The sequence below is a fragment of the Branchiostoma belcheri genome, unplaced genomic scaffold, assembly GCF_001625305.1.
Source record: "Branchiostoma belcheri isolate BF01 breed outbred unplaced genomic scaffold, Haploidv18h27 scaffold73, whole genome shotgun sequence".
NCBI classification, from domain to species: Eukaryota; Metazoa; Chordata; class Leptocardii; order Amphioxiformes; family Branchiostomatidae; genus Branchiostoma; species Branchiostoma belcheri.
In genome coordinates, this window is record NW_017804387.1 from 1,258,882 (window position 1) to 1,281,670 (window position 22,789).

Consider the following 22,789-nt stretch of genomic DNA (forward strand, 5'->3'; position numbering starts at 1 on the left):
TATGAATGCATTTCTTATCCAAGTATGTTGTTTACATTAATGTTCTCAAAATTCATTCATAAAACCTGATCACTTTCCGACAACTAGCGATAGAGCGCCGTGCGTTCAAGCGCGTAAAAAACGTAACTGTTTGCCGGGGCGTGCCCCGTCTTAGTGCCTGGTTTAATGCCACGGTGTTTCAGTGTTTCCTTCAGTGTTTGGTAGGTTCGATGGTTAAAGCAATGTAGAAGCCATTTATACTGAGTGCCATGCCATAGTTTAGTCTTTGTGGTATTCGATAAATACAGCACTTAAATAAGATGACTTCACAATAAATTCACATTCATATTGTCATATACATACCAGTAGCGTAGTGCATTAAGTCACTGCCATCACATGAAAATTTCAAATCAAATCAAATCAAATCTTTATTAAATATCAACATGGCAGACGTGCCGAAGTACTTCGGGCACGTCTGAATTGCACTGACATTTTACAATTATACATCATACAAACATCATCACAATAGATTAAAAACATCATCATCATTTAAAAATCAACATCAAGAACACGTAGGTTAAAATAGTACAATTTCAGTTTAAAATACAATATATATATATACATGTCCAATACACATCACAAGTCTTTTACGGCTCTCACAATGAAGGAGTTTTTGTGTCTGTCCGATCGGCTTAATGGGAGCTTAAACTGATTGCTGTTCTTCCTAAGATTGTATACAGTGTTCTCTCTTGGTGGGATAAAGTCATTGCAGGGGTTGGTGGGGTCTTGTAGAATCCGTTTTAGTTCTCTCAGTGATGCCTCCCTCCTCCTGGACTCGAGAGTGGGCAAGTATCCATGGGGAACTCCGCAAATCCTGAGGCACAGCTTCTGAACTCTTTCCACCTCGTCTGTATCTTTCTGGAATTTGGATGCATTAAAATATGACGTTACATTCTAAGGAACAGTGTCATGTGAGTAAAATCAGCACACATTTGATGAGAAATTTTGTAGAGGGTGTAGCGACAAAACATGATAACACAACCACTAGATCTTTCATTTTTGTATTCAACAGAATTACATCTACTTCTAAATACACATTTGCCCTTCAAGTTTGCTGCATCCCTGATAGTCTCTGATCCAAAAGACGTAAAAAACGACATATGTACCCATTCTTGCCAGATTGACCACCGTCAAAGGGCAACAATTTTTTTTCTTCCAAAATCAGGCAAAAATTAATGCACTCCCTGATGACCTCTATATTGGTTGTAGTCACTATTCATCAGTCTTCCTCCAATTCCGCCCCAGCCAGCTTTTTTACCAGGCCGGGCCTCAATCATGCCACTAAACAATGTTCCTTTTACCATAGTCATGGCACTTCTACTTGAAGCAGGCACAATTCAACTTTTTTTAAAGCATGCACATTTCAAACAGCAATTTAGTTTTATTCTTGCAACAGCTTTACCGGAGCACAATATGCAAGTTCTTCCAAATACGCCCCGGCCAGCTTTTCTTAAAAGCTTTTCTTGTTTATGTAATGCTTCAATACTGTTTGGCATTTTCAATGAATACAAATACAACTATGCAGGTCGTAACAGTCACCATGTCCACGGACCACAAGCTGAGGCAGCGAATTAGATGTGAGTACACATATTCAAAATCGGGTCAGCCAATCAAATAGACTCTATCCAATTCTAAATTTTCTTTAAAATAAAGTAACGCTTTTTCTTCGTTCATCATGAAAACGTTGAAGTGCAGACTTTTGTATTCCCAGACCGTCATGTAGAGAAGATATATATGGACCTTAAAGAGGTGGGTACATTTATGATTTTATGGGCGGCCATTTATGTATCATCTGAAGGCCTGCTTAGAAATCAGCTTTGATAAGATGAAGGGCTAGGGGTGACTTAGTCGTCTTAAGTTGAAATAACGAATAAATAAATGATATCATACGTTGGTTATTAATTATCTTGTAGTCTTGTGGAAATAGTCTACTTGATTGGTTCATTTTGTAAATACGCAATGTTTTACCTGTACGTCAAACCTTGCGAACCCTACGTAATCCATGTGCTCTAATTTTGTCCAGCTTGGTTACCATGACAACGACCCTCTGGAGGTGACTGACCTGATGACGTTGGACCAGTGGCACTACTTCGGCACGGAGCCTGTAGACGCCATCATCAAGCTATTGGACATCAGGTACAGTTGTCTCTGCCAGGCCAATTACTCTGCTGGCAATAGCGGGTAATATTTGCCAGGGGAGTTTGGTCACCATTGAGTTCAATTCCCCAAAGATTTAGCCTTACCGTGAGCTCAATCCTCTGGCCTAATTCACCCTTTTTGTGCCAAATTCTACTATCATAACCCTCTAGGAAGGCTTGGTGGAGCATGGACACCAGGTGAAGTCCCTGTCACACGTTTAGGACCTTTCCAGGACTTTGCTCCCGACCATTCCCCAACCAAGGTCGGCGCTGGGTTGGGAGTAGCCTGGAACATATCCTATTTTAAACTCCTCTAGATTGGATCGCATCCAAGCACAATGTGACTGATTTTTTCAAAACTCACAGACATAGTCCTCTGGCGCAAACTGATTTTTTTAAAGTAGGCAACTTCACTGAGAAACTCACAATGACCTAGGTCATCCCTTAACCATTGTCTGGAAATGGTAGAGAAGGCCATGGTCGGCAGTGTGTAATAAACTGACTGAAAAGTACTTAACCATTTGTTTGATTGAGTTGTCAGACGATTGTCAATATTACATTTTTTGTTCTATCAAACAGCGAAGGTGCGCGGGTACTGGACGTGGGGGCCGGCATTGGGGGTCCGTCTCGATACCTCGCCCACAAAACCAAGTGTCACGTGACGGCCGCCGAACTCCTTCCCGACAACCACCGCGTGGGGCAGGACCTGACGTCACGCTGTGGCATGACGGGAAGCGTGAAGCACGTGTGCGGTGACATCATCAAGACTGAGCTGGGTACATGCTATATCGTGTTGTTTTCTGGTTGTCTCTTTTCAAATCTCCTAGACCCAATTATGGCAAGTTAAAACTTCCATATATTCTGTATGATATACATCATAGAAGGTGCTTTATAATGGTTTATCTTAAAAGTAAGAAGGTTTTGTATAGCGCTGTGTTTTTCTCTGATATGTAATGAAATGTTGATTTTTATTTGCCATTATCAAAGATATACATGTACAATGTTATGTACTGATTGTACAAATCAGTGTTATTCAGTTTGGTTTACATGCTGCGTGGATGATTTTCTGAATAAAACTGTTAAAACTGTTAAAAACATAACTCTGTAACCAACAAATACTGGGGAAAAGGTGATGCCATCAACGATGTCTTAAGAATGACTTAAATACCTGGATATCTAAAGTGTGCATACCTCTTGAATTACTGATGCTGCACTTGGTACATCCCTCAGCTTTACGCCATGTTATGCGGCAGTAGCAGACCAGATCAAACACTAACTCTTAATTCCGGCGCCAAAACAGACTGAGATACACACTTGTTAAAAGTACAGGGACAATTACTTTTTCTTTAATGATAAATCTATACGTGTACAGTGGTCCATACGCCCCATTTCATGGCCCCGGAATAACTTTTAGACATAGGAGCACCGTACCAACCGAAGTCTAGCAAAGAGCTAGGCACATCACAAAAAAAAACATTTTCCTGTCGACGTAATCTGGTTAGGTTCCCAGCTATGACCCCTACCTGAGGGCCAATAGTGCGTTCACATGGTTAACAAGAAAAAAATACATGACACAAACTGTACATGCATTTTCTACCTGGAAGTTAAAGTTGAAGTAAGTAAACCTAAGGAATTACTGTCCGACTAATGTATCAAAATCTAAATCTGAACCTAAGGAATTACTGTCGCTAATATATCAAAATCTAAATCTTAAACCATTTCCCTAACCAAATCACATCTTAACAGAGCTAAAACAGACAAAATGTTTTCAACCAGTTAATAGCCAGGGCTTGAAGTACTGGGTGCATGTGCACCTTAGTACATCCAAATTCGGAGCTGTGCAACCACCCGCCGTTTCTTTTCTGTGGGTGCACCGGTGCAACCCAATACTTCTGTAGGTTTACATAATGTAAAGATGCTAAATGTATTATAGAATATAGCATATTATTAACATCTAAGTGTAAGAAAAGTAATAAAATCATTGTTATAGTACTTTTCTTTGGAAATGATAATTAGTTTTTGCTGAGTTTCTCAGTAATTTTTTTATCTTTAAATGGTGCACCCAAGAAAATTTTTGTGCACCCAATTTTTGACGTTTGGTGCACCAGTGCACTTATTCCCAAACATGAACTTTGAGCCCTGATAGCGTAAAAACATCCCTTAACGGGGGTGCCCTAACATCGGAGGCTTTTTGATGCGATTGAACGCACGGTGCTCTATCGCTAGTTGTCGGAAAGTGGTCAGACCGAGAGATGGCATATCTGTGGTGTCTTGCTCTGTGAAAACACTTTTGAACTGTGAACTGAGTGCTTCTGCTTTTTTCCACTGATAATGGTATTTCTCACCTTTAGGGGTGCTACCCCGACAAGGTCTTTCCTCAGTCCTGGTTAACAACATCATTTGACGAAGGTATGAGGTCGTGGAACTCTCCTTTGCATATCAATCAATAGTTCTTGCTTATAAACTTGCCATTCTCCTGCGGTCCGTTAGTGTCACTGACGAAAGGTTGTGAATGCTACCTGAAACGTCTGTCCGTTTCCAAAATCATATCCAGTTGGTCGATTAACTGTTTTTTGGCATATCTTATTACTTGGATGTCTAACCTTCACCGTCTTAAATATAACGTTAATTTTCTACATAAATTTTTCAAATTGCACCAAAAATGTTTGCCAATGTGCAATTTTGCATGTACCTGAAAAAAGGTATTATGGAGCCCTGCATCAGTACCTAGTCTTTGAGATTTCCTATCAATCTAGAAATACCCAATTTTTTTAAATTTTTTTTATTCATATATCAAAAACAATAAACATACAATGTAGTGAACCATCCCTTACATAATACTAATCATAATGATGAAATAATAACAATAATAATACAACTCATATCTGATCATAATAATAACTGATCATAATAAGTGATCATAATAATAAATGGTCATGATAATAAGTGATCAAAATAATAAGTGATCATGATAATAAGTGATCATGATAATAACTGATCATGATAATAACTGATCATAATAATAACTGATCATAATAATAACTGATCATAATAATAACTGAACATAATAATTGATCAAATAATAATGATCATAATAACTGATCCATCTGATAACTGATCCATCTGATAATAATCTGATAATAATCTGATAAAAAAATAACTGATCATAATAATAACAACAATAATCATAGTAATGACAATAATAATGCAACTGATCATAATAATAACTGATCATTATAATAACAATAATCATAATAATCACTGATCATAATAATTTGTCATAATTCAAATAATAACATTGATAATGAAAACACTCAAGAGCATAATAAAGTACCCCATTTGCCACGATGCTTCTGCAGATTTCCCATTCTTGCAGCAATAGAATATTCTACCGTATGAAAGAAATTTACATAATTAAGAAAAGATTGAAAAGTAACATGGTTGGCCTTTCTGCTTTTATAAATGCATCTTTTACCTAATAAAATTACAAGGTTACCTATAACAGGGGCTTCTGAATTTAAGTTACCAAAAATGATATACAATAACCTATTTATTGGTAAAAATTTATGAACAATTTTATATTGAAAAAACCTTGTTGTTGGGTCAATGGTACAATGTATGATGGAAGTGACTAGTCTCCAGGGGATTGGGGTGTCAAAGAGGTACAGCCATGACATCTGAACATTATGCGAACAATCTATCAAATTATAGGAACTTAAAAAGAATTTATACATGCTTTTATTTATCTTAATTTTTCTAAGCCAGGTATTATCACATTGGGTAGGTATACATACTAAAAGGGATGAAGAACCAAGCAATGTAGATTTCCATTTTGGGGGGATTGCAGTATATAGCTGCAAATACTGCATGTGGCTACAAACATTATCATATTTAATACAAAATTCATCATATGACATGAGGGAACCATCTAAATTTAAAACATCATTTATAAACAGAATTCTTCAAAAAGCATTTGAAAAGAAAGGTTTTCCACCAATAAGGATATTAGAATTCATACATAAAAGCTGTTGTCTAATCTCAGCTGGAGTTGTGGGTGCCTCCTGTTGATATTTATATCAAGCATATACAACATCATGTAATAAAGAATTTAGTTTCAGGTACTGTAAGCTATCCAACTGGAGAAAGGGAAATAATGTATATCCAACAGAAAGATATGTACCTAAAGACCAGGAGGTAAACCAATCAGAATTAAAATATAATTTTGGCATCCACGAAGCTTTGATGGTGAGGGAAAAGGCATGTAAATTAATCAAATTCAAACCACCATTTTCAATTGAGTTATAAATTGTTTTCCTACTGACCCTTTCTGGACCACCATTCCAAATAAAGGATAATATTTTTCTCTCATAAATTTTAAAAAAGGATTTACTTGGGGAGGGGAGCACCTGGAAAAGATTAGTAAACTGGGAAACAATCAAACAATTTATGACAGTAATTTTTCCAAACAAAGATTAACTTCTTCCTTTCCAGGGGAATCTAAAATCTATCTAATTTTGCTAAACGGGGTTCAAAATTACAGTTAATAATGGTGTCCAAATCCTTAGGTATATGTATGCCTAAAAGGTCTACCTCCCCATCTACCCATTGAATAGGAAGACGGGAAGGTAGTTTAAAATTCGTGTTTTTTAAAGAACCAATTTTAAGTATCTTACACTTGTCGAAATTTAAAAACAGACCCGAAAGATGGGAAAAACTTTGTAAATCATCAATAAGGCCACACCAATTTAATTTCTTGGTTAACGGATTTTTCTAGAAAAATAATGGAGCGGGCGGGCGAAAAAAATAAAATAAAAAGCAGGCCTAGGCATCCTATTATAGCCCTAAATGGTACGATAGGAGCCATGAAGTCAACACACCAAGCTGGTTCAAAATTTAAATAATGAATTTTGAACTTTTAATGATAGCATTGCATTGAAAGATTTAATAACTGTAACAACTAGGATAAAAAGGACTGTTTTCAACTGTTCAGGGCAAAATATGAGCATTTTACAGTTGATTCTGAATTTTTATTTTTATTTGCAAATCAGAAAAAAATGAAGTGGGCGAATCCGTTAACCAAGAAATTAAATTGGTGTGGCCTAAGGGCATTAAAGGATGCTAATTTGGGGGCAAAGGGGAAATTAGTATCATCAGCATGTTGAGAAATTTTACAGTGCCTTCCATGAATAGATAAACCAGTCAGGTTTTGATTGCTGCGTATCTTAATGGCCAACAGTTCTACAACAATAATAAATAAATAGGGGCTTAGGGGACAACCTTGTCTAACACCACGATATAAAGTAAGAGGATTTGATAAGTAGCCATTGTTTGACACAACGCTCGTAATATTAGAGTACAAAGTTTTAACCCAAGCTATAAACTTGGGGCCAAAGTTGAAAAATTCTAATGCTTTTACCATGAAATCCCACCACTGAATCAAATGCTTTCTGATAATCAGCAATAAAAACCAGACCTGGTTTACCCTGGTTTATCTTCATTTTTCATAATGATCAATTAAATCTAATATACATCTAATATTATCTCCAATAGATCTTCCTTTAATAAAACCTGTTTGATCATTATGAATAATGTCAGAGATATCGATAACAGACTTTACACGTAAAGCTAAACATTTAAAAATAATTCTTGTATCACAACATAATAATGTGAGGGGCCTCCAATTACTCAAAAGTGTAGGATCTTTGTATTCCTCGTTGCTCCCTTGTTTTAATAATAAAGAAATTATTCCTTGTCTTTGTGTATCTGATAAGTAGCCTTGTGACAAGGAGTAATTAAAACACTCTAGCATTGGGGTTTTAAAAACAGGAAAGAAATGTTTATAGACTTCCACCGGAATTCCATCAATTCGAGGTGTTTTGCCATTTGAAAAGGAATTTATAGCAATGAGTAATTCTTCTTCAGTAATTAGGTCCTCATAAGCTTCCAGCTGATCATTAGATAAACGCTTCTCATATTCATCAGGGAAAAATGCTCAGAATTTCTAGGGGTCAGGGGTATTGGAGGTTCTTCAAAAGAATAAAGGGTAGAATAGAAATCAACTTGTTTTTCTAAAATTTCCTGAGGAGCAGAGGTAAAAGTTTCATCCGATATCTTTAATTTTTGAATGTTTTTCCGGGTATAATTTCTATGAACCATGTTTAAAAAGTATTTAGAACTCCTTTCCCCAAATTCCATCCATCGAGCTTTAGATCTAACTAAGATTCCTTGTAAACGGTGATTATACAATAACTCCAGTTATTTTTGTTTGTTGTCAAAATCATCGAGCATGGAATCTGCATGCGGGAGACTGCATATTATCAATTTGACTTTGTAAAATTTTAATATCATCAGTTAATTCTCTTTCTCTGAAAAGATATTGTTTTTTCTTATAACTCGAAAATTTTATACAATGTCCCCGGAAAAAACATTTAGCCGCTTCCCATACAATATGGGGATTTGCTGTACCAATATTATTTGAAAAAAAATTCTTTCATAACCTCCAAAGTTTCTTTACAAAATATTTTGTCCTCTAATAAAGAAGTATCAAATTTCCAATATCCTTTTCCCCTTAGAAATTCTGCAGTAATAAAAGATAGTACAATCAAATTATGATCTTATCTAAATTTTTCTGCAATTATGCATTTATTCACTCTATTTATTAAAGAAAAGCTAATTAAGAAATAATCGATCCTACTTGCTTGTCTTCTTCTTCTCCAGGTGTATCTAATTACATTAGGATTTTTAAAGCGCCATATATCAAGGAGATCAAATTTACATTTCAATTCAGAAATACATTCTGATGCTTTAGTATGATAAGCACGATTTGTAGAGTGTCTATCTAATAAAGGGTTCTGTACTGTATTAAAGTCACCTGTAATAATCATATTTTCATTACTCTCTTCAAAATTCTCTAATTCTACAGACAAATTTGTAAAAAAAAACAGGTGAATCATCATTTGGAGCATACAAATTTACCAAACAAAATCTATAATTATCAACAGTCAAATCAATAATAATCCATCTCCCATCACTATCTGTCTTAACTTGATGGATATCAGGGTTAATATCATTTTTAAACAAAATGATGGCTGTACCTCTTTGATTGGAAGTGCCATGTGAAAATACCATGGATCCCCCCATTCATTTTGCCATCTGGTCTCAACAGGTAGGGTAGAGTGGGTCTCTTGAAGACAAATAATATTATATGGTTTATCTCTAAGCCAAGTAGAAACTTCCCTGCGTTTAATAAAGTTACCAAGACCATTGCAATTAAAACTGGAAATTTGAAGCTGTACCTGTGTCATGGCCTCTGGGATGTGTCTGGTAAGGTTGGAAATCTGCAGAAGTCATCTGGGTAAGGTGGGGGTGATGGAATCATAATATCTCTTTAACTAATGAAAACAAAACAAACTGAAGCTACCTCACTGGCCGAAAACAACGCGCTGTCGCCAACAACCAGCAGAGCAACTGGAACGTCGTCACATCAGGAGTGCCACAAGGGGGAGTGCTTTCTCCGTACCTGTTCCTTGTGTACATGTCGTCAAGAGAAACTGTGCACCAAACAACCAGCAACATCGGTTATGCAGACGACATCGGACTGTCCAGAACGTTCACATGTGACACTGTTGAAAGCGACACAACTATGCAAGAGGAAGCCACGCAACTTTACACCTGGGCGAACAAGAACAATGTGATTATGAATGGGGATAAGTCCTATGAGTTGAGATTGTGCTTTTCAAAAAATCCACCTGTTCCACCTCCCCTCACACTTGGAGGCAAAGAAGTCCCGGTTGTTGAATGTGCCACGTATCGGGGCTTCAAACTTCACCGCAGCCTTGGGTGGGACAGCCAAATCTTCATCATCATCATCATCATTCATCCTCCGTAGAGGTGGAGCATACAAAGTTAGTTCGCCACAACTGTCTGTCATACATCACTGAGAAAAGTTCATGTCCCTCCAAGCCAGTTTCAGTTTCAATAAGTTTCTTAACTGTTATGTTTGGGCGTCCAACTCTTCTCTTACAGGTATCAGGGTTCCAGAGTAGAAGCCTACTGGCTGGTTCTTCACTACGTATTACATGACCGGCCAAGCTTAGTCGTCGACATTTGACTACTGAAGTTACATTCGGTAGCGAACCGTATAACTGTTCATTAGTAGTGTGTTTCCACCATGGTGTATTGAAAACCACTCGCAACATCTTCGTGTATGTTCCGTTTAGTTTTCTAGAATGTGACATATTCATGACCCATGATTCTGACCCATACAAAAGCCAAATCTTACACATGGCAAAGAAAGGCTCAACCCGTCTTCACTTTCTCCGCATGCTCAAGAAGGGCGGGATGCCACCAGAGGACCTGGAAACTGTGTATACGACTCTGATACGACCTGTGTTAGAGTACGCAAATGTCGTGTACGTGGGCTGTAACACAAAACAGAACAACACTCTTGAGGCTGTACAGAGAAGGGCGGCGAGAATCCTACGGCAACAGTACTCAAACAACCCCCTTCTCCACCCTCCAGGACAGACGGGAAACTGCAGCAAAAACTCTGCTCAAGCAAATGCGGCATGTCAGCCACCCTTTGCATTCTTTGATGCCCTACGACAGACACCAGAGCACACGGCGGTCCCTGAGAAATGGAAATCACATCTCCGTACCGAAGTTCAGAACTGAAAGACTGAGGAAATCTTTTCTGTTTCAGGCAATAAGCCTCAGCAACCAAGACTTGTAAATAGTAGTCCGCTTCTGTTTTAATGGACCTGACTTACAGAATTTTAAATCTATTTAATTTTAATCGTCAATGTTGTGCTTTTTAATGTGTATCTCTTTTCAAGCTATTTTAACATGTAATCACTTGTGCAATTCAGCCAAGCAATGCATATTGGCTGCCAATCAATGTGAATAAAACAGTTTCAGTTTCATGAAGTAATCAGTATGTATAACTCAAAAGGAAAATAACACATGTATCGGGATGGTTCACTACATAAACTTAAAAAAAAATACACACTCACACACACATACTTTTGGTCTCACCATGGCGTTCATATACAGGCAGCTTCCCACTCCATTTGTCATAGATGAACAGAATTCTTCGCATAAATCAGAACACCATACTACATCGTAATGCGGAAAGTACAGAACTAGAGATAGTATACAAATCATAAGCAAACAAAAAGTAAATAGAATATGTCTGTGGGTAATCCAGAGCCACAAAATCATCACATAACAAAATCAAACAATAAATAAACATATTTGCAAACAGAAGAAATATATGATCATCTCTGTGGTTGACAGTAACAAAAGCATATAGAACCAAATAGCAGAAAACAAAAACTTAATTCAAATCAACAAGGGGCAGTTTTGCTATCTTACAGGTGTTCCAAATAATAACACCACCTGTAAATATTTAGATTTAACATTCGTGCCCTTTCATTCTTGTTCACTGTCAACTCAAAAAACAACAAGATGCACATATGTATCTGAAGCAAAAAAAAACTCGTTTTAATATACACTTCCAACTTGCAAATATGTTAAAATTTCACCAGAATTATTACACATGATGGAAAATAAAAACAAATACTGTACTCAGGTGGGTCTCCAGCCAAAACAATATCTCCAGCCAAAACAATATCTATGGCATCTACACGTTTCTTTTCTTGCCCATCAATCATTAGTACTGCATACGTGGCTTTCGGAGGGACAAAGATTGAGACCTTAGTGTCACTATTCCTGTTCTCTCGTGCCTTTGCTGCCTCCGGAACCAGCTTCGCCCCGGCCGCCTGAATGGGACTGGGGGGGGGGGAGATGTTCATGTATGGCGATACCTGTTCCTCTGCACTTCTTCCCTCATCTCCAAGCAGATGTTTCGGTGGCTGCAAAACAGTATCAAATTGGCCAGACAGTATCAAATTTGCTAGACAGTATCAAACACGCCACCCAACATCTGCGTCCAGTCTGCTTCAAAAAGGCTATTGTTGGGTGGCGTGCATGATACTGTCTGGCCAATTTGATACTCTCTGGCCAATTTGATACTGTTTTGCAGCCACCGAAACATCTGCTTGGAGATTACTTCTTCCCCGTGTCCAGAACACGGTCACGGTCGTGAAAGTTGATCAGTCTTGCCAAAAGGGGCGGGTTAGGTCTTGTCTTGGTCGGCTGCGACAGGCCATGCACCGCTGCGACAGGTATCTTCTCCAAGCCGGGTTCCACAACCACGAAACAGTCGAATAGCTCCACGCAGTTTTCATCTTTTCGATATGGCAGTCCCCTTACAATAATGTCAGGTTTTCGAAAGTAACGTTCCACCAACGAGTCAGATTTCACTCTCTCGCGCTTTTCCTGTAGTAGCTCCTTGCGTAGGCGTTCCATTTCTGCATTATTCCAATCGGCCGCGGTTTCCAGCGTATTCACCCTCTCTCGTACCGCCCTGAGCTCCGTAGACAAGCTGTCAACTTTGCTATCAAGCATCTTGATTTGTTCCGACAATCTGTCTCCGACAGCATTAAATCTTGACACTACTGACTCTTGTTGCTGTTTTGTCTGCTCTAAAATAAAATGAGCCAAGGATTGAAGCTCTACTGGAAGCTAACCCATGTTCACCTTGTTCCCGCCACTGGCCATTCTTGACGATTTGGAGGGGGGAGGGGGGCACTTCGGTGAAGGTACTGCTTTCTGCGCTGCTGGATGAACCCCTAGCGCCCCTGTCACGCTTTCCCATCGAACCGGGCGGGATACTGTCACTCTTGATGTCGATACAAAACCGTTTGCACGACTGGAATCAGAAAGAAATGTCCAAATCTTGCAGAAGGGACAGGAGTTTTGGAACTATGCCGCCATCTTGAATCGTGACGTCAGCAGATCACACAGAAATACCCAAATTTTGTAAACAAGGACAAAACCTCCCCCACTCATGCATGCTTACCACACATGCTCTTGATAGACTGGTGTAAATAAATCTCTAACCCCAGAGACCAATGTCGGGACTATCATGATACACCAATCAACAGCAGGTAAAAGATACATTATTTATTGTTGTCCAAAGATGTCCATCCTTGGTTGGCTAGATCTTCGTGCATGGAGAAATTTACAAAAAAAATAAACAGACCTGGCTAACAGGACAGAGGGTGGATGCTATGGAAAAGTTCATTTCAATGGACCACGATGTCTGAAATGTAATGTTATCTGCTAACTTTCTAATTTACCAATACTAAGGGAAAGCGCAGGCTGCACAGCGTATTTACAAACCAAAGAACTTTTTGTTGGTGTTAATTTTTTTTTATTAGGGCACGGTGCCAGTGATTTCAAATATAGTCGCACCTTCCAAATTATGGGCGCATGTGCGACCAAACCATAAGCCCTTTTTTTCAAGAGAAACCGCGATTGCCTAGCGACCTTTGAGAGACAAAATATCTGACAACTCAATCAACGAATTTCATCGATACACAAATGCAATGTTGGTCGCTCAATCGTCGCTCAGCGATAATGCCATTCGGTAGAAATGGGACCTAAGGAAAGCTTAAGAGAGGGAAGAAAAATGATTCGAAAACAAAACAAGCTGATCTTAGACACTAAGGTGTTTGAATGTATCATTCGATTGCAATTGCTTTAACCTTGAATGTCCCCTTTCCTAGGTAATCAGGAGTTTGATCACGTGATGAGCATCCAGGCAATCTACTATGTGGAGGATAAACCCAGGCTGTTCCGTCAGCTGTACGACTCCCTGAAACCTGGAGGGACCATGTGAGTATTTCACAACGATTCAGTGGCTGAAAAGTGTAGTGCGATGATATTTTGTATTCCATCTACATTTCCAGAGTGTACTATGTAGATTTATCTTGCACAGAATTGATTCAAAAATTGTTACGTTTTGACAAACTCTCGTTTTTAAAATACTGGTAAAATTAGTATAAGTGTTCGAATGGGTAATCTCCAAGCAGATCTTTTGGTGGCCGAAAAAAGATAGTATCCAACACGCGGACAGTATCCAGCCGGCCGACAGTATCCAATTGGCCACCGAATTGGTTGGATGGGCCGGCTGTCAGAAAAAAAACGGGGCATAGAAAAAGGTCACAATCTTCCCATTCAACCTCTGCTTGGAGAGTACGAATGGGCTCGTCTCGGGCAATGCTTTTAAACAGTTGATAATAAATGTGACAGAAAGAATTTGCATTTGCTGGCATGTGCTTGCTTCTAAGGTTATATACATACAGGTTTGAAAGTGACCTCGCAATCGCCATGCACGGTTCTTGGTTGAACTTTCATGTTTAAGCGTCCAATATGGTGGGCAGTAGCCTATGTAACCCAAGCTCCGGGGGGCTCCCTACATAGTCCGCCGGCTGGATGTTGGGCGGCCGGCAAAAGCGATTTAATCAGGCTAGGTGAGCAGCAATGACGTCATTCTCACGTGAGTGCAAAACTGTATTTTTAGATGTTTTGAGGAGTTCTGCCGCCTGAAGGACGTTGAGAACGACGAGGAGAAGGCGGCGTTGGACTTCTTCCTCCTGTGCGTCAACACTCTGCCGACCCAACAGGACTACAGACGCCTGCTGGAGGAGGCAGGCTTCCAAGTCACGGTCAGGAGTTTCTCTTTGTTCTTTCTTCTTTGCTTCTCTCTCTCTCTCTCTCTCTCTCTCTCTCTATCTTTAAGTACATTTAGACACTGTTGAAGGTTTGACATCAAGATGAACGATATTGATAAGCAAAGGCTCCTAAAACTGGGTATCGCGAAGTCGTGTTTATTTTCTTTTTCATTTAATTATGAGGCTGTAAAGTCTACTACTAAAGATTACTAGTACTTTGTCTGAAGATAATTAAGTTTTCTTGACGATATACTTTGCGAATACTTCCCAAATGGGTACAACCTTAAACTTTTTTCGAGTGTAGGTTTATTATATTTCAGTCCATACCACATGGTATGGATGAACTATATTGTGTTCTCTCATGTTTCTTCTTCTTCTCCTGCCATTCCGTAAAAATGGATTCAACTCTGTCATTTTTTAGCCTAATGACTTGAAATTTGGCATGGAGGTAGAGTGGGCCAATACCCCCAGCCTTTTTTTCTTTTTTTTTTGATACAGGCCTTTGAAAAATATTTATGAAGGTTTTTTGGGGCATTTTTCGACAAAAAATGGATTTTTGGATCCTGAGCCCTGGTATTACCACCAAATGATCTGAAATTCGGTATAAGGGTACCTTGAACGTGTGTCTACAGAATAGCAGTCACATATTTGGCATATACCACTTCCAAATGACTCATTTGGGGGACTTTAATGGCTATTTGCAGCCAAAAAAGGGTCAAAAGTGCTATACCCGTTCCACGTTCTATCTAAAAGAATTCCGTTCCATCTGCCGTTGGCTATCGAACACTGCTCGAACACATTTAACATTGCGGGTTACCTGGGGTCACGTTGCACGTAAGTCGTGCGCTGTTGCATTCCAAAACGTGTTATTCCAAATCATGATTTGGAATGGACCACGATTTGGAATGCAGCACAACAGGCATTCCATTTCGTGTTATTCCAAACCATGTTTTGGAATGGACCACGTTTTGGAATGCAGGTACATTCCACTTCGTTTTATTCCAAATCATGATTTGGAATGGAACACGTTTTGGAATGCAACATGCGCAATATACATTGGGTGTTACCATTGGACTAAAATATGCTGTATTTGCTCCCAAGCAAATGTCAGCCTTTCTAGTTTATTTATTGGTTCGGCTGGCACAACACAGCCAGGGCAGTCCAACTAGCTTGAAACCCTTAAAAGGGCTTGCCCTGGGGAAAAAGTGTGGTTAAATACATACATGTGACATAAATTCTTAAAAACGTCTTAATTACATAGGGTCAACACATTGTCATAACAAATGGTCATTATTATATACAATACATACAATACAATTACATACCGTAAGATTGGTGAAAATAGAATATGTGCTGTCTTATACAGAAAACTGGTCTCCAAGGGAGAGCCGTACTTTAGCTTTGTGTGTAGGTTGAACAAACATCAGTGTCTCTACAGTTCCTTGATGTAACTCATAAGATGTATTGTTATTTAAGTGGTTCATATGAGCCTTGTTTTCAGGTGAATATTGAAATAAATGAAAAAAAAAGTAAATTGGGAGTTACACACACGACTGAATCTTGCCCTCACAGGTCCACAACATTTCGGACACGTACGCCAAGTACACGTACGGACGTTGGGCGAACTGGGACGAGCAGCGCGACAAGTACGTCCGTCTGTACGGGGAGGACATGGTGGATGGGTGGCTCAAGTTCATCGTCACCGCCAAGAAGCTGTGCAACGACTTCGGGCTGGTGGGAGGGGGGCGCTTCGTCGCGCGTAAGGTGTAAAAAAAAAAGCAATCTGACGGAGGCAAATCTAGCCTGTGTTACACGAGATGAAACTTCGACTGCCTGTAAAAGAAGGCCCAAGTTTATAATTACTGGCTGATACATAGACTGATGTTGACGGCACTAGGGGCGTTAAAACAGACTGGATTTTTTACTATTGCTTCCATAGTGCTTTCTTTTTCGGTACATTCTTTAACTAAGGCAACGACAAAAATGTGGATATTGCCAGCCTGTATTACACAATCTCTCGTTATCAGGGCTAATTTATTACACCTAAGCTTGTGGCCATACACCTCTAACTCGGGAGGAAGATATTCCTACTCCCAGAACTAAAGGTAGGAACGTAAATTACTTTAATTACTTTGACAATCAATTCAATAGGAGAATAGTATGGAAACCAGTCATCACAGCCTGAGTCCAAATAAACTGAACAAATACAATTATTGGGATTATTATTAACCAAACGGATGTGTGTACATATACATGTGTGTACGGAGTGCAGAAACACACACGAGTACGGACATTTTCCAACATAGTGCTTATTGTGACAAAATACAGTAAATGCATTTATGTTCGCGAGGACTAAATTTCGCGCGGCGGAGTAAATAGAGAGTTCGCGAGGGATGTTTGTTCGCTATGTAACGTTATATAAACATCAGAACCGAATACACAAGGGAATGTTGGCTTTTGATAGAAAAACCACCGGATAACTAATGATTTTCCGAGCACCCCCTTTTTCAGGGGAATTGCCCGGCCCCGCAAATCCCCCATATTTACCTTCGCCAAGAATTGACGAAGGTTATGTTTTGCTGGCCGTGTGTCTGTGTGTGTGTGTGTGTGTGTGTGAACAGCATAACTCGAGAAAGCTTAGATGGATTATCTTGATATTTGGTAAGTGGGTAGGTCTTCATGAGACGTGCAACTGATTAGATTTTGGGCTCCCTAGCAGCTTGTTATGGTACTGCAGCTGAACTTCCGGTTTTGATATCTCGTGATCTGGACAAGCTAGGGTCATGAAATTTAGATGGTAGATAGCTCTTGGGCTGGGAATTAAGTGACATGAGTTTGAGCCCCCTAGCTGCTTGCTCTGGAACTGCAAGGGCGTTAGTTGAAAAAATGTTTAAAGGCTGATAACTCAAGAACTGATCGATGGATCGTCGTGATTTTTGGCATGTAGGTAGCTGAAGTGATGCTTGAAATTCTATAAATCAGCTGCATTGCATGATAGGACTATTCAAGCTTGTGTCATCTGTAACTAAGAACGGCAGAAATACAGGCAGATATCAATTATGCAAATGATATCTGCAGCTTACATTTGTACACTGCATGTAAGAAGAAGAAGTCTTTATCACCATCAAAAACTAGTCGTTTAAACGATTCCTGTCTTAAGACCTTTATCTAATGCTTTGGAGAAAAGAGTAGTTACAAAAGATGAAAAGGCATATAGCAATACTGGTCTTGGAATATCCAAAACTGAAATCCAGGCCACTTGGCCCGTCGTTTTGCTACAATGCCCTCCGGAACAACCACAGTGACGACATGACCTCTATCCACCAAAGCGCGGCCAATCTGTGCCAGAGCCAGCCAGTGACTTGTTCCTCTTGGAGGAGCTACAAGCAGAACCTTCTCTGAGCTACTGTGTGTTCCAAAGATTACCAGTAGCAGAACGCCGGCGGAACAACGAAGCTTCGTTGCAATTCCCATGTCGTTGCCCTTTTAATAGTCGAAGGGCCAACCGTCCAATAATTCCACTTCAGTGTGGACTGACACTTCTGTATAATGTCCTTGGCAGAACACAGTCAATGCCCTATGGGGATTTCTATAATTAATCACCCCAAGGTGACTCACTTCGACGCGGTACAAACACTTTGTCGTAGGGTGCGTTAGAGACACGCGGCCTACTAATATCTTGAAATATACGATATAATACGGAACTGCAACCGGTGTTACAGCGATCTCGCCCCCAGTGATTTCGCCCTCTTGGGTGAGATCGCTAGCGATTTCACCCCGCCTCCGTAGATCTCGCCCCCCTCCCGCCCCTTAGGCCTCGTTCATGATTGAAATGTGTTCCGGTTTGGCCACGATCCGAATCGAAACGGAATATATTTTTGCGTCCGTGATTCAAAACTTGCACCCACACTTGCACCTCGAATTGACTTCCATTTCATATGTATGTATATCACAATTTCTTTGAACATTTCTTGGGAACCCGGCTCGTCAGGCGGAGAGTTTACGCCTGTCCGGGCGAGTGGTCGCTCGTTCCCGATTCATGTCCTCCCCATAGGCTGTGCCCCGGACGCATCTGGCGCAAAACCCCCACGGTCCGCGCCGCCCCAACGCCCCTGTTGGGCTACCACTCGCCCTCACGCCCAGGGTACTGGTTCTAGTGCACACCATCCGCAGTTTCCTCTGGATCTCCTGATTTCCCCAAGTCAATATCGTAACTCCCGTTTCCTCAGTCGACCAGTAATTAGAACTCAATGTCAATATTGTACGATTCAAGTAGAATTTTCCGCAGTAAGCCACTGCGCCGCAAACTATGGCCGACCGTGGCCCCAACGTACCGGGGAGTACAGCGTCGAACCGGAACGATTCGCATCCGCGTGTTCATGATCACAATTCTACGAACGCGAATCGTTCTGTATCGTTTCAGACCACCTCGCGTACCAAAATAAGTCGCAACGGAACCGGTTTGGAGCGTCCATGTTCCCAAATGTTCTTGTTCCTCCACTCAGAACCTTTCAGCGTGCCACTAGGTTCTCTTCCACTTCTCATCAATACACCGTTAACATACCTGTCTCCAAGTCATATTACAACAACAGCTTCTTTTCCCGGACTGCTTTCCGTCCGATTACAATCTACAAAGCTTCAAAACAAAGGTCCACCGCCATCTCATGACATAACTACATTATACTCCCCTACGTTCCTCTAGCTCTATGCCTAGAAGTGGCCAAATATAATTGGCCTTGCATTGAGCGATACCGTTAAAAAATGAATCGATTGATTCGCAACAGATATCCAATCATGAACGGGGGCATCTTTTACATCGTTCCACATGTATGGCAGGTACAAAAATCTGATTTAACAATTCTATCGATATTATCGCAGGTTCGGTTAGAGCAAGACAGTAACCTCCTTGGTTGAAATAATCTCTCTTTCTAGGTGGGGGGACCAAATCACTTGCGGGGAGGGTGAAATCGCTAGAGATCTCGACCCGGGGAGGACAAAATCGCGAGATTTCGCCCCAGGGAGTCTTGGCGTCACCCTTGAACGCAGTTGCATCATGCGGTGCATTTATACACAATCAGTATACACAATCCAATTCATACGGTGTACAAGCCGATATATTTCTATACCATGGCGTGAAGGTAGAGTGACCAAATCCCCCCAGTGGTTTAGTAGCATTTTTATTTTTGGTCGGAATTTTTTTTAATTCGCCCTCGCGCACTAGTCTTCAGAGGATGTCAGCCTTATCGTGGAGACATGGGTGTAACACACTTACATGACGTTTCAGTGGATTTTAAGTGGCTTTCTGTTAGGAAGAAACGCCCAAATAATCGCAGCCTTTAACTTCCAGTGATTAACTTTTTAGGCAGTAAGAGACATACTTTATCGACAAATGTACCGATTTTGTATTCACGCAAATAATAAATATAATAATAATAAATGACTGTTCTCAGGCACAAATCTACGGCTATGCCCTAAGGCAGCGCCGGATCGGTACACCAAATCAGTGTGAGTCCTCAATGTTCTTATACAGTCCATTCCACGTTTCCTTGTGTCTGGCCTGGTCTCGTAGCCACCTGAGTGCGTAGGTCTCAGCTTTGATGTTCTGCTGGAAGTACAGTTTTGTGTCGTCTAACAGACAGTCCAGAAGACCTCCTTCCTTGGCGAGAGCTTTTTGCTAAAGGCGATGTTGAGGGCCTTTTGTGCGGGTGAGTCATGTGGCATGCGAAGGATGTGCCCAAAGAGAGTCCATCTGCGCCGGTGGACTTCATTTTGAAGTGGAGAAGAGTTGCAGATCTTATACAGAGGCTTTTGTTTTGTCCGAACTTTCTTCCATGAAAGGAAACAAAGCCACTGGTCTTGATGGGTTTAACTGCAGACTCCTCAAGATTGCTGCCCCTGTTATAGCACCTTCCTTGACCAGCATTTTGAATGCTTCCCTGAACACCTCTGAGTTCCCTGCAGACTGGAAGAAAGCGCGAGTTGTCCCTATCTTCAAAGCTGGAGATAGAACAGACACTGGTAATTACAGACCAGTTAGCATTCTTCCAGTAATATCTAAAATACTTGAACGTGCAGTTCATCAGCAAGTCTATCAGTTTCTGACTGAGAATGACCTTCTCTCTGCACGACAGTCTGGGTTTCGCAAAAAACATTCTACCCAAACAGCTCTTCATTTAGTCACAGAGGAATGGTATGAAGCAGTAAATCATGGTAAAATCACTGGTGCAGTCTTTGTCGATCTGTCAAAGGCTTTTGACACCATTGACCATAACATCCTTCTGCAAAAACTCAGTGCCTTTGGAATCATTGGCTCTACAGCTAAATGGTTCCGATCGTACCTCTGTGAGCGATCTCACTGCACAGTTGTTAATGGACAAACATCCAATTTCTGTAATGTTGATTGTGGAGTGCCGCAAGGCTCCATTTTGGGACCGCTTTTGTTTGTAATGTATGTAAATGATATGCCAAAATGCATACAGCACTGCAAAATTGCTTTATATGCTGATGACACTGTGGTATACTTCAGCCATCCTGACTTAGAAACCATACAAAGGGCTCTTCAGTCTGATATGGACCGTCTTCATCACTGGTTTGTGGCTAACTGTCTTTCTGTCAATGCCAAGAAGTGCAAAGCCATGCTTATTGGCACACGTCATCGGCTTAGGGGAAAAGACCAGTTACAAGTATTAATGAATGGAAACCCCCTTGAAGTAGTCCCGGCTTTTAAATACCTTGGTGTAATTGTTGACAGCGAACTGAAATGGGATTTTCATGTTATTCATGTTCTGTCTAAACTAAAACGCGCACTTGGAATAATGCGTCAGGTCCAACCTTTTGTCACACAATCTGCACTTGTCACCTTGTATAACACCATATTTTTACCGCACTTAACTTATGCCTGTACTGTCTGGGATGGTGCCATTTCGGTACAATATGATAAGATGCAAAGAATGCAGAACCGAGTAGGAAAATTGATCTTGAAAGCCCCGTACAGAACACCATCACGGGAAGTCCTCTCTCGTCTGGGATGGATGTCCGTGAGAACTCTACACCGTCAACATAAAGCCATGCTAGTGTATAGGGCCTTGGACAATTCTTTACCACCACATATGCGAGGGGTGTTCATCCGGTATAGAGATGAAGCCTCCAGATCCACCAGACAGAGCACATTGGACAACCTCATCATACCGAGGCCCCAACTGGAAGTGTACAGGCGGTCACTGAGGTACTCGGGGGCGACTGTGTGGAATTCCTTGCCACCACATGTACGAGCAGCCCAGTCATTGGGAACATTTAGAAGTATGATAAGGAACTTGGACTGATAAAGGACTGATGATTTGCTATTTATTTTTGTATTATATTTTGATTTGCATTTTGTTTTGATTTTGTATTATATTTTGGTTTGATCTGTAATTCCGTGACCCCGCCCTCACCCTCGACCTTGTTGAAAAGCGGTATGTACCGAACAAGCATTCGAGATTAAATAAAGGCTTACTACTACTACTACTACTACAGCTTGGTGTTCCTAATGTGGTGTGGGTGGAAATATCCAGCTAAGCGTCTTAACTGTTTCCTGTGCCAAGCGTCGATCTTGCCGGCTAACTGTTCCATAGCCCCCATGTGCCGCAGTTGTAAAGCATTACAGGTAGGACATAAACGTCAAACAGTTTAAGCTTTAGATCCAGGGAGACTGGTTGTTCTCCCCACATGTACCACATGTACCACATTCACGCAAAAGCCACCAGAATACCTTGATACCTTGATAGAAAATACAGAAAATCGAATGGAATGGAATAGATTTAAAGTTATCGCTGTGAAACAGGGTGAAATTTCATCCGGGTGGCCCGAGAAAGCATCGTCCATAGCAACGGCGTTGCTATGGACGGCGGAGTGATACGCACTGCAAAGAAAACTCGTTCGAAATGCGTTCGATCATAGTAGTGGCGTGCCGGCTGGTGAAACCCATAATTGAATGACCTTTCCTTTGATAGAATTGATGTTCGGATCAGTAATTTTAGGTTCCACCCATGGCCA

At 40.5% G+C, this 22,789-nt stretch overlaps 1 protein-coding gene across 1 annotated transcript; it reads left to right on the top strand.

Annotated features, from left to right (window-relative positions):
• Positions 1 to 1,579: 1,579 nt before the first annotated feature.
• Positions 1,580 to 16,699, top strand: LOC109485136 (phosphoethanolamine N-methyltransferase-like). The gene is made up of 7 exons (XM_019788570.1): positions 1,580 to 1,616; positions 1,751 to 1,788; positions 2,063 to 2,175; positions 2,757 to 2,953; positions 13,808 to 13,916; positions 14,605 to 14,749; positions 16,328 to 16,699. The coding sequence occupies exons 1-7, from the start codon at positions 1,580 to 1,582 to the stop codon at positions 16,523 to 16,525; spliced, it is 837 nt and encodes a 278-aa protein (XP_019644129.1). The 3' UTR covers positions 16,526 to 16,699.
• The last annotated feature ends 6,090 nt before the right edge of the window (positions 16,700 to 22,789 follow it).